The 12,418-nt window shown below is 45.8% G+C and overlaps 1 protein-coding gene across 2 annotated transcripts; it reads left to right on the plus strand.

The window, feature by feature from the left end:
• Window positions 1-794: 794 nt before the first annotated feature.
• LOC4345149 (DNA replication complex GINS protein PSF3) lies at window positions 795-11,466 on the plus strand. 2 transcript variants are annotated; one of them, XM_015795301.3, is made up of 7 exons: window positions 795-1,246; window positions 5,395-5,507; window positions 5,586-5,657; window positions 6,017-6,120; window positions 6,313-6,405; window positions 10,875-11,014; window positions 11,128-11,466. In XM_015795301.3, the coding sequence occupies exons 2-7, from the start codon at window positions 5,463-5,465 to the stop codon at window positions 11,256-11,258; spliced, it is 585 nt and encodes a 194-aa protein (XP_015650787.1). In that variant the 5' UTR covers window positions 795-1,246; window positions 5,395-5,462; the 3' UTR covers window positions 11,259-11,466. The 2 variants fall into 2 exon arrangements, with proteins under 2 accessions (XP_015650787.1, XP_066159565.1); XM_066303468.1 differs by having other exon boundaries at window positions 5,400-5,507.
• The last annotated feature ends 952 nt before the right edge of the window (window positions 11,467-12,418 follow it).

The raw sequence follows: 12,418 nt of genomic DNA on the forward strand, positions 1-12,418 counted from the left end.
TCTCCCTTCTTCTCCTTCGGCAGGCGGCGGGGCATGGGCCACGGTGTGGTGGCGGCGGCGGTGGGCTGGAGCTGATACGGGTTCTGGGGCAGGGAGCTCATCCTCCCGGTCGACGGCGACGGCGATGATGGAGACAAGGGAGCGGATGAGGCTGGGTAGTCGGTGCCGCGATGGGGCTGAGGCTGAGGCTGCGGGGGGAGTTCGTCCGGCGGGTCTATGGCCGTGGATCTCGGCTCGATGAAGAGGCGGTCGCCACCCCCCTCCGGCGGTGGTGCCACTGTCCCCGGAGTGGAGTCGACGATGCTGAGGCCAGCGCTCGGCGAGATGGGATCTGCGTGTTGGACATCAGGCTGGCCAACGCCGGCAGGCACGCCGGCAACATCCTCACCTGCAGAGACGAACAAGGCCATGGCCTCTCCCTGGTTCCAATCGACCATGGATACCGTCTTCCTGAGAGTGTAAGCACTGACGCTGACAGATTTTCTTCTTGCTAATTGACTTCCATTTTGTTCGTTGGTGATCATGCATCGATCACGCATGTGGAGTTTGAGGATTGCACAATAATCTCAGGGGCGGGCCCAATTCAATTAATAGGTATTCAAATGAATACCCAAGATTTTTGAACAAAAATACATATATGAAGTATATATTCCATATGTATATATAGGAAAAAAAGGAAAAATACTTATACCCATTCAAAACTGAAAAGAAGCCCAAACTGAACCCTCCCACCACCCACCATTTCAGGCCCATTGGCCCAATAGAAGAAAAAAGCACACTTCCTCTCTAACCCTATCTCATCTCCTCACCTCCCTCCCCTTCCCATCCCAGCCGCCACGCCCACGCGTCGCAAGCCGCCGCCAGTCGACGCACGCGCCGACTGCGCCGTCGCCGCGCCAGCCCGGCCGCCTGCCCGCGCACCTCACCGTCGCCAGTCGCGCTGCCCAGCCCGCTAGCCGCCTGCGCGCGCCGGCGCGCGCCTCGCCGTCGCCGGACGCCCAGACGCCCGGTCGGCGGTCGCGGCCGCGGCGTTGCCTCGCCGGCCGCCCACAGGCCACAGCCGGCTCGCCGGCTGCTCGGCTCGCCGCTCGCCGCCTCCGCACCTCGCCGCCTCCGCGGCTCCGCACCTCGCGCCTGGCCGGCGCGGTAGCGCCCCGCGCCCGGCGGCCGCCTGCGCGCCTCGCGGCCTTCGGCCTCCCATCCTCGAGCAACATCACAGCAACCGAGCATTCGAGCAACTGCAACGGTGAGTCGCCGAGTCGGTGAACTGAAGTGTATTGATTATTTTAGCTTCATAGTTTATGAATGACTATCTAGATTACTAGATTAGGATTTAGGAACCACCGAACCTGTGCTGCTTTTCTAGTTTGCTCAATTGCTCTTTGATATTGTTGTTTGTAGGTTTGAAACATGAAGAGAAAAAAAGGGTCCCATGGTTAATTTAAAGAGTTTTTTAGAAAAAGTTGCTAAAAAAAAGAAATCAAGAACCAACTGGTTCTTTGCTCGCGGTTTGTCAATAAGACGGGACAACCAGTTGAACGGTTTCTTGGTCTTGGTTTTGTATGCTCAATAAATTAACGCATTCAATTTATGGTCAATTCTATTCATTTATAACTTTATGAAAACATGTTTATACCTTTACATATTATACAACTATTAGACCTTGGGTTTGAAAATTTTCTCTCTCTCTTACAATTTCGAATACCCAAGTTGAAAAACCTGGGCCCGATCTCGTCGCAACTCCGGTTCGTGTAGTTCGGCGCATCGCCATCGTCGGCGGGGGCGGCAGGCACCCACTGCCGTGGAAGATGTCGCAGTCTCCACTTACGAGCTGCCCACGAGCCAAACAAGGTAGAGCCCTACAAGGAGTACAATTGGAAGCCTGCGGGTGCGCAGTCCATCAAAAGATTCAAAACCATGGCCATAGCAGCCGCAACATCCCTCGGCCCATGTCATAGCCTCAAAGAGACAAATACGTGCGCATCAGGAATAAGTTCACTTTGTGACCCTCAGGAGTGATCGAAATCTAATCCGTGACCCTAAACCACAAAACCGGATATCTCGACCCCCAAACTCTTAAAACCAATACAAATTTACTCCCTCGGCGGTTTTGTAGAGCGGTTTCACTGACGTGGTGCCTACGTTGCGATATTGACCGAGTCTTCGTTCCACGTGGCATTGACGTGGCACTTACGTGGCATTAGAATTAAAAAATATGCGTGGGACCTGTTTGTCATTCACACAAAAAGAAATGTGGGCCCACTAACATGTGGGGCCCATATGTCAGTCCTCCCTTCTTCCTCCTCCCTCTCTCCCTTCTCTCTCGTTCTCTCCCTTCTTCCCCTTCGGCAGGCGGCGGGGCATGGGCCGCGGTGTGGTGGCGGCGGCGGTGGGCTGGAGCTGATACGGGTTCTGGAGCAGGGAGCTCATCCTCCCGGTCGACGGCGACGGCGATGATGTAGACAAGGGAGCGGATGAGGCTGGGTAGTCGGTGCCGCGATGGGGCTGAGGCTGAGGCTGCGGGGGGAGCTCGTCCGGCGGGTCTATGGCCGTGGATCTCGGCTCGATGAAGAGGCGGTCGCCACCCCCCTCTGGCGGTGGTGCCACGGTCCCCGGAGTGGAGTCGACGATGCTGAGGCCAGCGCTCGGCGAGATGGGATCTGCGTGTTGGACATCAGGTTGGCCAACGCCGGCAGGTACGCCGGCAACATCCTCACCTGCAGAGACAAACAAGGCCATGGCCTCTCCCTGGTTCCAATCGACCATGGATACTGTCTTCCTGAGAGTGTAAGCACTGACGCTGACAGATTTTCTTCTAGCTAATTGACTTCCATTTTGTTCGTTGGTGATCATGCATCGATCACGCATGTGCAGTTTGAGGATTGCATATTCGAGTGGTTCTACTAGCCGCAGTGTCGGGAGCCATTCAGCGAGGAGACGGTGGAGTACATAAGGTCACTGGACGCCGAGGAGGACATCGCCATTCTGAGGTTCCATGGCTGGGAGATGCCAGCCAAGTGCGAGCGCGTCCTGCGCGTCACCACCATGCTGCTCAAGAAAGGCGTGGACACGGGCCTCGCCGCGTTCGACGTGGGGAGCATCGTGTGCAGGGATGGGGCCAGGCAGTCCCGGGAGTGGAGGAGTCGACGATGGCGAGGCCAGCACTCGGCGAGATGGGGTCAGCGTCGTGGAGGAAGTCGACCGGCGGGGGTTGTCCTTGGCATCGTCGATGGCCCACGACGGAGGCGGAGGTTGAAGGCAGCGGCCCACGCACTAGCCTCGCTCGCCGGCCAACACGGAGGAGCCAGTGTCGTCCTTGTTCGCCGCCGCCGCTGCCGCTCCGGCCCTCGCCAAATGGAAGAGGGGAGGAAGAAGAAAGAGAGATGAGTTAGTGCGCCCCACAAATTTTTGTGTGTGAATGACAAACGGGTCCCACACATATTTTTTAATTCTCATGCCACGTAAGTGCCACGTCAACGCCACATGGAACAAAGACTCGGTCAATATCGCCATGTAGGAGCCACATCAGTGAAACCGTCCTCCAAAACCGCTGAGGGAGTCAAATTGCACTGGTTTTAGAAGTTTGGGGGTCGAGATATCCGGTTTTGTGGTTTAGGATCACAAATTAGATTTCAATCACTTTTGAGGGTCACAAAGTGAACTTATTTCTGCGCATCAACCAGCGCGAGTGCGTGACTGCGAGAGCCCAAGCAGATCGCGAACGCTCTCATCAACTAGGGCCACATCGTGCAGCCAATGCCCACCAAGCCCTACGCCTGCCTTAACATCTTCACGACCTAGTGAAGCTGATTTGCTTCATTCACTTCGCCTTATTTGCTTCACTTGATTATCTGTTTGCTTCTGATTTGCTGGTGCACATCGCTTGATTCACTTCTCCCCTTCGGCCTCACCCTCATGCAAGGTTGTCATATCATGATCCATATTCTAGTTTCTTACGATATTATGATCCTGTCAAATTGTAACGATACCGATCCCGTCTAGTACCCTATCTTTCATAGTGTCTCGATCCTATTGTTTACTTTCACATGATCGTATGAAATCTTAGGTGCTATCCTGATTCTATGGTGTCTACGATCCTATAAATTATTATTTAAAATAAGGTGGATTGATAATAATATGAATAAATATGCTCAAGTTTACAATAAAAACCAATTAAATTTATCAAAATCATTATTATATGCTTTAATTTATATAATGTATTATTATATTTTATATAAAAATACGTAATTTCTAAAATATTATAGTATCTCGATCATCCTATGGTAGTATCTTATAATACTATAATACTACAAATCGAAAAATTATCCTACGGCTCCATTCGCTTCTTCTGTAAATGAAGATTAAAAGCGGGTACGTAAAACAAGGAAACCATTAACATGTAATTAATTAAGTTTTAGTTATTACAAACTTGAGAAATGGATTTATCTAATATTTTAAAGCAACTTCTATATATATAAAGTTTTCGTATAAAATATATTGTTTAGCAGTTTGAAAAACGTGCCAACGAAAAACGAGGAAAGATATGAATCTTTCATTTTAATGAAAGTTAGAACGGGGCCTATATCTAAATACTGATTATCTTGCCCTTACGTAGCTAAACGAGCCTAGCTCGTTATGTTGGCACGAGCCAACCGGAGCTGGCTCGGCTCTACTCTACTCGTTTTTGTTTGAGCGGGAAAGCCGAAAGAAACCCGCGAAGCCAAAATTCCCCACCGCCGCCGCGGCGGAAACAACTCCGATCTTGGACACCGACACCGCACCCCGACGGAAATCCACGCGGAGAACGGAAATCGCCTCCCCCCCTCCCCTCCTCTTTGATCCTCTCTAAGCACGACTGCATTGCACGAGGTTGGTTGTTGCGAGTTCTGGCGGCGGGGCGCTGCCCGCGTAGTCGGGGCGGCTCGTGCAGTCGCAGTTGAGCGGGGCGAGGGCACTGGCCGCTGGGGCGAGCAGGAGGCGGCTGGCAACGGGCGGCGACGCGCTGCGCCTGTGCGGATCTGGCGCGTGGAAGCAGGCGGTCGGTGGTGAGGCAGGAGGTTGGGGGGAGGGCGTGGCAGGAGGCGCGCTTCTCCGCAGAGCTGGTCTGCTCTCTGCTGCATGCATTCTTTTGTTGTATTGTTGAATTTCAATGAGATTTTATTGGATTTATGAGAAATTGAGCCCTATGTTTCAGAGTTTTGATAGATTTGCAATTGGGGAAGAAAACAAAATTGGTTATTTGTTTTACAAGCAATTCTAGTAATACTCACCCAATTGATGAGGGAACAAATCAACCAAATGTCATTAGCTACTTTGAGCCCATTCCCCTTTTTTTTGGTCCTGGATTCGTGCATTTACTGCTGCTTTTCATCAATGTGCAACCTATTTATACAGTGTAGCTGCTTATGCCAAAGGGTGACAGAAATCAAGAATAAGCAATAGTATTCTGTTTGCTTGGTGCAATGCCTGGTTATTACGACATCGATGATATCCTGATGGAGGAGGAGGTAATTTTATGATTGTTTTATCGTCTTCTGGTGTGCTTGCACAAATATGATCTAAATGTGTTTCTACTCTTACTGCAGCCTATTTCGGTAGTTTTTCAAGTGAGTGCAAATGGTGTTGGACTACTAGATCCTGGCGCTGAAAGAAACAGTGTAAGTGACTTTTGCACCTATGGTTTAGTGCTATGGTGTAACTTCCTAGGGCACCTACTGACCTTTCTTCCTCCATCCCTATTGTTCTAGAAGGAAGTTGGTTTGGAATCTATGCAGTAGTTAATTGAGTTTATCTGAGATGAGTGTTATATGACCATTGGATTTTATTTATTAAAACTGCTTTGGAATGCTAGGTGTACTCTTGTTGGCTTGTATGACACATTTTCTAGTAAACACAATCTGGTGGTGGATGCTTTTTTAGTTTGTCTTGTAAACACCTTCACATCATTTCTTGCTTTGGTTGGAAACAAAAGTGAGAGATTTGCTCCAGTTAAACATTGTATCTTCTTTATCTCCAGGTTGAAAAGGGTGCTAAGGTGGACCTTCCATTTTGGCTTGCACATGGGCTGCTGTCTCTGGAACAAGCAGTTTCAATAAATGTACCTCCTTGCTTCACCCAGAAGTAGGTTTCATCATAACTTGTTTTTCATTGTTGTATACAGAGAATCTTAGCTAGAATTCATGTTTCAACAGATTTACATGAAAGTACTTCTTGTCAACTTACTGTAGAGGTCTTCTTCAGTAATTGCAAATGCCTGGTAGTTTCAATATTTCCTAGAAAAGTTGTCCTAAGATCATAACAACATTGCTACAGAACCCGGAAGGAGATCCAAGCTGATGCAGCCTGTGTTGATTTGAGGATTCGTTGCCCTTACTTCTATGAGCTAGGATGCAAGATAGTCCCTTTGTAAGTTCTGAAACGATTTCAATCTCATGCACTTTTAGGATATAGTTCTGGCTTACTACCTGCATCCGCTTTTTACTTGATGCCCTAGAATCTGTGCTGTCAACAATTCTAAAGTTTGACCACCGGTAAAAGAAAGCAGAGATATTATTTACCTTTGTGTTAAAAATCTTACTGAATTATTAGTTCATATTAAAATGTTTCTATGTGATATTTGATAGAATAGCCACTTCATTGCTTTACAAAATTTTGTCCACAAATGACCTTATTAACATACGCTATAATACTTTTCTTTTACAATGACTAAGTAATTCTTTCGGCGTACAACATACATTTTTCTTTGTGCATGTTTGTTTCAATATTATAAATGCTTTTGAGTCCATTGAAGATAGATTCTTTCATACTTTCATAAGACAAGTTCATTTTAAACCCTTGAACTTTGCAAAATTTCTACTTAACTCCAACAAAAAAAATAGATATGTTTATCTGATTATCTCCAGACTTCAAACAATAGAGCAAGGGTGGTTTTGGAGGTTGTTTTGCCATTATGGACACCAACTTCCATGCCATAACATCTTGGAAATACCACATTGGTAATTATCACTTCAAATAAGATCGAAAATACACCAACACTCACTTTATTTCAGTAATGTCTCTCCTTTTAATCAACCTATCTATCTTTTTGCTCCCCTCTCTTTTATCCAAACAAATTGCTTGGTTTCACAGAAAACAATCATAAGCAATAGTGAGTTGCTCCTCTCCATATTATGGCTGCAGCCTTGCTGATGTCAGGCAGCGGTTGTGAAAGTGCTGCTTGATGAACATGACGTTGCTCAAAACATAGCTACTGTGTGTTAATAATAAAATATATCTCTGATTCCAAGTTGGATTTGATATTGGTAGATCATCCGAAATTAAAGAAACCACCTTCAATTGAAACTCTAGTGAGAAGTATAAACAAAAAATGTGGAGGCAGTGGTAAGAGAAGAGGTTGGTCGGCCATGCCTTGCCACTTCTTGGTATCTAGTCTTGCTGTTCTTGTTTTGCACAATTGTTATTTTCCATCTAGTGATTTCAGGTTGTTTAACCTAATCTTCAGCTTCAGTATGTTAACAAACCATTATGTACAGATGATCATGAATCATATAAATTGCTGTGTTTGCTACAGATAATATTGTATCATACATGTTCGATATAAATGAATGTGTCTGTTTTATTAACACACCCTTCGTATTTTGTTAAAGCAAACACTTGATACATTTCCACAGTTCTATTTGTAAAATTAGCATATATATATATATATATATATATATAAGCTCTATTATACACCCCTCCCTTAGAATAACTATTCTACACCCCCTCCCACCTCCCATCCGTCCCCACCTCCTCCCCTCCCATCGCTCCTCTCTCCCTCCCGCGCCCCCTTCCTTCCCGCACTCCTCTCCCCCAGTGCCCCCTCTCCCTCCCGCGCCCCCTCTCCCTCCCGTCGTGCCCCTCTCCCTCCCATCGCTTCTCCCTCCGATTCCCCCTCCTTTTTTTTTTCTCTCCCTCCTCTCTTTTTTAGAAAAATTAAAAATAAATTGGTGAATTCAAGACTTGAACCCATGATCTCATGGTTCATGACAAGCAGTTCTAACCAAATCATCGTATGATGATTTGTGAACAAATCAGTTATGTACCTATAACAATCATACCTTGTTACTATGATTCGGCAGTAACATTATCCCAGAAGCTGCAAAAATGTATAGGTTGTTACTGCACTTTTGGCAGTAACAATATGACGAAATTTGCAGTAACAGAGAACATGCATAGTAACAGTGGCCCTATAGTAGTAATTTTTTTAGATCTAGAGTATTTTAAATCTCAATATTTAGAGAGTACTAACGTACACGTCATGTCTTATTTTTCTAACCCATTTGCATCATGGCGTTCGTAAAAAAAAAGTGCTTAACCAAACTAGAACCATCATAACTATTTTTTAACGTTGTTACTGCGAAAAGCAGTGGTGTTACTACATATTGGCCATCGTGTTACTACGCTGTTCCAGTGAGACAAGGACTAAAAAAGAGGTAAATCTCAATCTTTAGAGAGCAATATCTCTCACATCATATCTTGTATTTCCAATCCGTTTGCACCATGAAGTTCATAAAAAAACGCTTAACGAAACAAGATCCATCATGGCTACTTTTTGACGTTGTTACTGCGATAATGTGATCTTGTTACTGCACGATGACCGTCCTGTTACTGCACGATTCCTGCAAGACGAGAGCAGCAAAGTGGTGGGCGGGTTTGACCGGCGGGAGGACGCTTTGACCGAGGTGGGAGGGGGGTTTTGGGCCATAGGGAGGGTGGGGGAGGTGGGTTTGGCCCATGGGAGGGGGGGTGTAGAATAGATTCACTATATGTATATATAATAAATAAATAAATAATCTTTTGTGCTAAATTTGTATTTAGAAGGTCGAACAAGAAAAGCTAACAATATGTGGAAGTACTGTCGAAGGGCAATTTGTAAAGCTGATGTAGAGGTGGAGTGGTAGATTCGCCACCACTACCACCATTGCCTTTTTAAAAAAGCATTATGGATATTGGTAAGATTTAGTTTGAATATTTTGCAGATTTTAGTTATCTCCGTAAACCAACTGTGATAGGTTTGAGTTTAGGATTTGTATGTGATACATGAAAATAATCAGTAGATTTGTCCTGAGAAGTACTTTCAGAATATTAGTCTTGTTAGGTTTAACAAATATATATTACAATAAAAATTAGCTTTCAAAGCTGTATTTTGAAGGCTCTACAAATGCTGAAAATGACTTGTGACTTGCCTGTTTGCTTGGCAAGTTTAGGGTTTTCAGTGGCAAAAAGGTTCCCCCAGAAAAGTTTACCTTTTGCTTTATATTTTGTATCAAACTATGTAATGTTTGGCTTTCTATTAAAAGCCGGATCACTCAGTGATCTGCTTTCTAAAAAAAAATTGTGTTGCTGACTTGAATAGTAGTAGAGTAGCTGTGATAGATGAGGGCTTCGACTAGGCCTATTAGAGGAACAGGGAGTGCAGAGAGACATGTAGATAATTGATCTATTCTTGCCTTTGGAATGCAGGAGATTATGGCCTGAGGATCCCTTGCAAAGTACCTAATGGAGCACTGCATGCAACTCAAAGATATTAGATAGATATTTGAATACAACTCAATAATCAACTACTAGATGATCTAATGCTGCTCTTAATGCTGTTGTTGCTGCTTCACTGCTCATCGTTGGCCATGGCCTGCAACCACGGCATTGTGATGTTAGCATACCCTAACTTGGTGCTTCACAATCAACTTCCCTTTGTGATTGACAATTTTATTAAGGCATGCTTTTGTTTCTTTTATTTTTTTTCTCAATTTCATTCTATGAATATTAAAAGAAGCTCTTAATTTTTCGGAATGTGATTGATCATTCTTTTGCTGACAATATGTTCAGATACTCGAACAAAGTCCCTTGCTGTTTCCTCTATTTGTCAGCCAAACATTCATTATAAATTTCAGCAGTCCTGACAAATGATCTCTGTGCCACCAAGACACCAGTTCAACTTACACAGAACAGAGTACATGAGAACTGTAGTTGTGCTAAGGATATCCTCTAAACTTTATGAGCATAAGAACATATTATATTATAGATATAATAATTAAAAGAAGGTAATGGTGGTGATGGCACTGTGGCGGTTGCGAATTTGCCACCCCACCTATAGAATGTCTTTTTATGACCCCTTCAACATGTCTTTTTATGAATTTGCCACCCCACTTATTGTAGATCTTGAGCATGTTTATTTCTCCTTATTTGCCTTACAAAGAAAAATAAAATTCAGTATGGGAAGTTCCAAAATGGCCGAACTGTCACATATAGATGGACTTGTTTGGTGCAAAAATCATTTGTATATTTGGGCAATATTAGACTTTTTTTTTTTAAAAAAAAAAGGGTAGCAAGTGTATTTGGTTGTTCTGCAGAACATTTGAAGGATTGCCTTGTCAGATGCTCCAGTGTGTTTTGCCTTCAGTTTTACTGGCCAATAGAACAGTCATGGAACTACTCATTTGGTCTCTCGCTTTAGTGTTGGGTGTGAGCAACTGGATTAACATTTGGAGCTACCAGTCTACCACTTATACATGATTTGTTCATGCTCACCGTTAGTCATCCTCTCGGGATTCAGCTTTTCCTAATGGTTACGGTATTTTCATAATAAAGGTGCAATGAGGACAGAGAACGAAGTCCACAATGAATTTGGAGATGCACTTCTAGAGAGGGAGTCCACTGCTGTTGTCACTATTTTCTTGCAGTCTGTCAAGAAGAGTTAAGAATCTGATGATGAAGTTATTTATCTAGTGATCTGTGGGATTATTAGATGTTTGGATGCTGATATCTTACTAAATTGGTGTACTTTGCACATGCAGAGGTGTATAATGATTTATTCGTTTGCATGGTTGTGTAAACAGGGTGAACGACAGGAGCATTGGACTGTTCTTGCGCTATGCATTCACTAGTAGGTACAAGGAGATACTAAGCAAGTCACACAGCTCTTCCATGATGACAGTGCCCAAGTTTGTTCCGCGCCTTACAAAAGAAGAAGCTCAAGGTAAATACTTCTCCCAACTCTGATTTTACTCATCATCCTGCATTTCTTCCATTACCATTCCAAGCTCCCAACTATTATCACTTCAAGTAACCCTTTTTTTTTCTGTCGCGAAGTGTTCGAATCTGCTAGGGACTCGATGACCGCTTTCAAGAAGTGGCGCGCTGGCGGTGTGAGGCTGCAGAAAGCGTCCATTCTTGGTAGGAAAAGGAAGACAAAACTGCCTGATGGACCTTCTGCACCTTGAACCATGTTTTAGGTTCTTCTGTATGGAAAATCGTACTTGAGCTGATGTATGTATACTTCATTAATATGTCGCTGTAAGAGAAGACCAAAAGTGAAACAATTCCGTTCGGAGATCACACGTTTGTGCATTCTAATCTGGTGGCTGGCCAACCAACACAGCCTCTTGAACAAAGGGCAGTTAGTTATTATATTCCTTCCTTTTGGAATCACCGAAACGCGTAATACATATTTTAACTGCATATTGATGTGTGCGCGCCTTCTGTGCAAGTGAAGAGAAGTTTGTGGTCTTAAAGTCATTAGGGCAATAGCAGTGCTTCCTTGATATTTACCGTTCTTCGTACGCCGCCTAAATCAAGAACGTATTAAACTACATACTCCACGATGCAAGTTACTTGTAGTGGGTTCCACCAATACCAATATTTCACTTTTCATCTCCCCTCTCCTCTTTTTCTTTCCCCACCGGTAGAGGAAACCGAGGCCGGAGAAAACAAGGCATTGGGGCTGAGTGGTGGCAGCTGGCGAGGCGGTCCAAGCGGTGACAACATCGGGCGGCCCAAGCGGCGACCGAGCTAGCTGCGGATCGAGCTCGCTGGCTTTGAATTGATATCGGCCTTGACCTCGTGCTCCTTTGCCTCTCCGTCGCTTCCCTCTTCGTCCCCTTCTCTTCTCCTCTGCCGTGCCTCCCCCTCCTCCTCTGGCTGCCACGCCTTCCCACTTCCTCCTTTGGCCACCACGACAGAATGGGGTGGACGGGGCGAGGTGGCGCTTGAGGTGGCGGATCGAAGCAGCTCAACGAGAGGAGCAATTGAGGTCGTGCTCGCGACCGGCGGCGGTGATGAGCGAGGCGGTGGCGCGTGGCCCAAGAGGTGCCGAGGGGGGCTCCACCTCGTCGGGGCCGGAAACCACGGACGATGGCGCCACCAAGCTGTGGATCAAGCTTGCTGGTAGAGGAGACACGGCACGCGAAGAGAAAGCTCCTCTCCCTCTCCCTCCTCCTATCTTCCTCACTACCGGCGACCTCTCCTCCTTCCCCAACGACAGCAGCGGCGCTTCTCCCCTCCCCTTCTGCGTCGCTACGTCCCCGTCGCCAACATCTGCCCAGCCGCTGTGTCGCCATTACCGTCGCCGGCCTTTCTCCGATCCTCTCTCTCCCTTCCCGGA

The sequence above is a fragment of the Oryza sativa genome, chromosome 8 (assembly GCF_034140825.1).
Source record: "Oryza sativa Japonica Group chromosome 8, ASM3414082v1".
In the NCBI taxonomy this organism is placed as follows: Eukaryota; Viridiplantae; Streptophyta; class Magnoliopsida; order Poales; family Poaceae; genus Oryza; species Oryza sativa.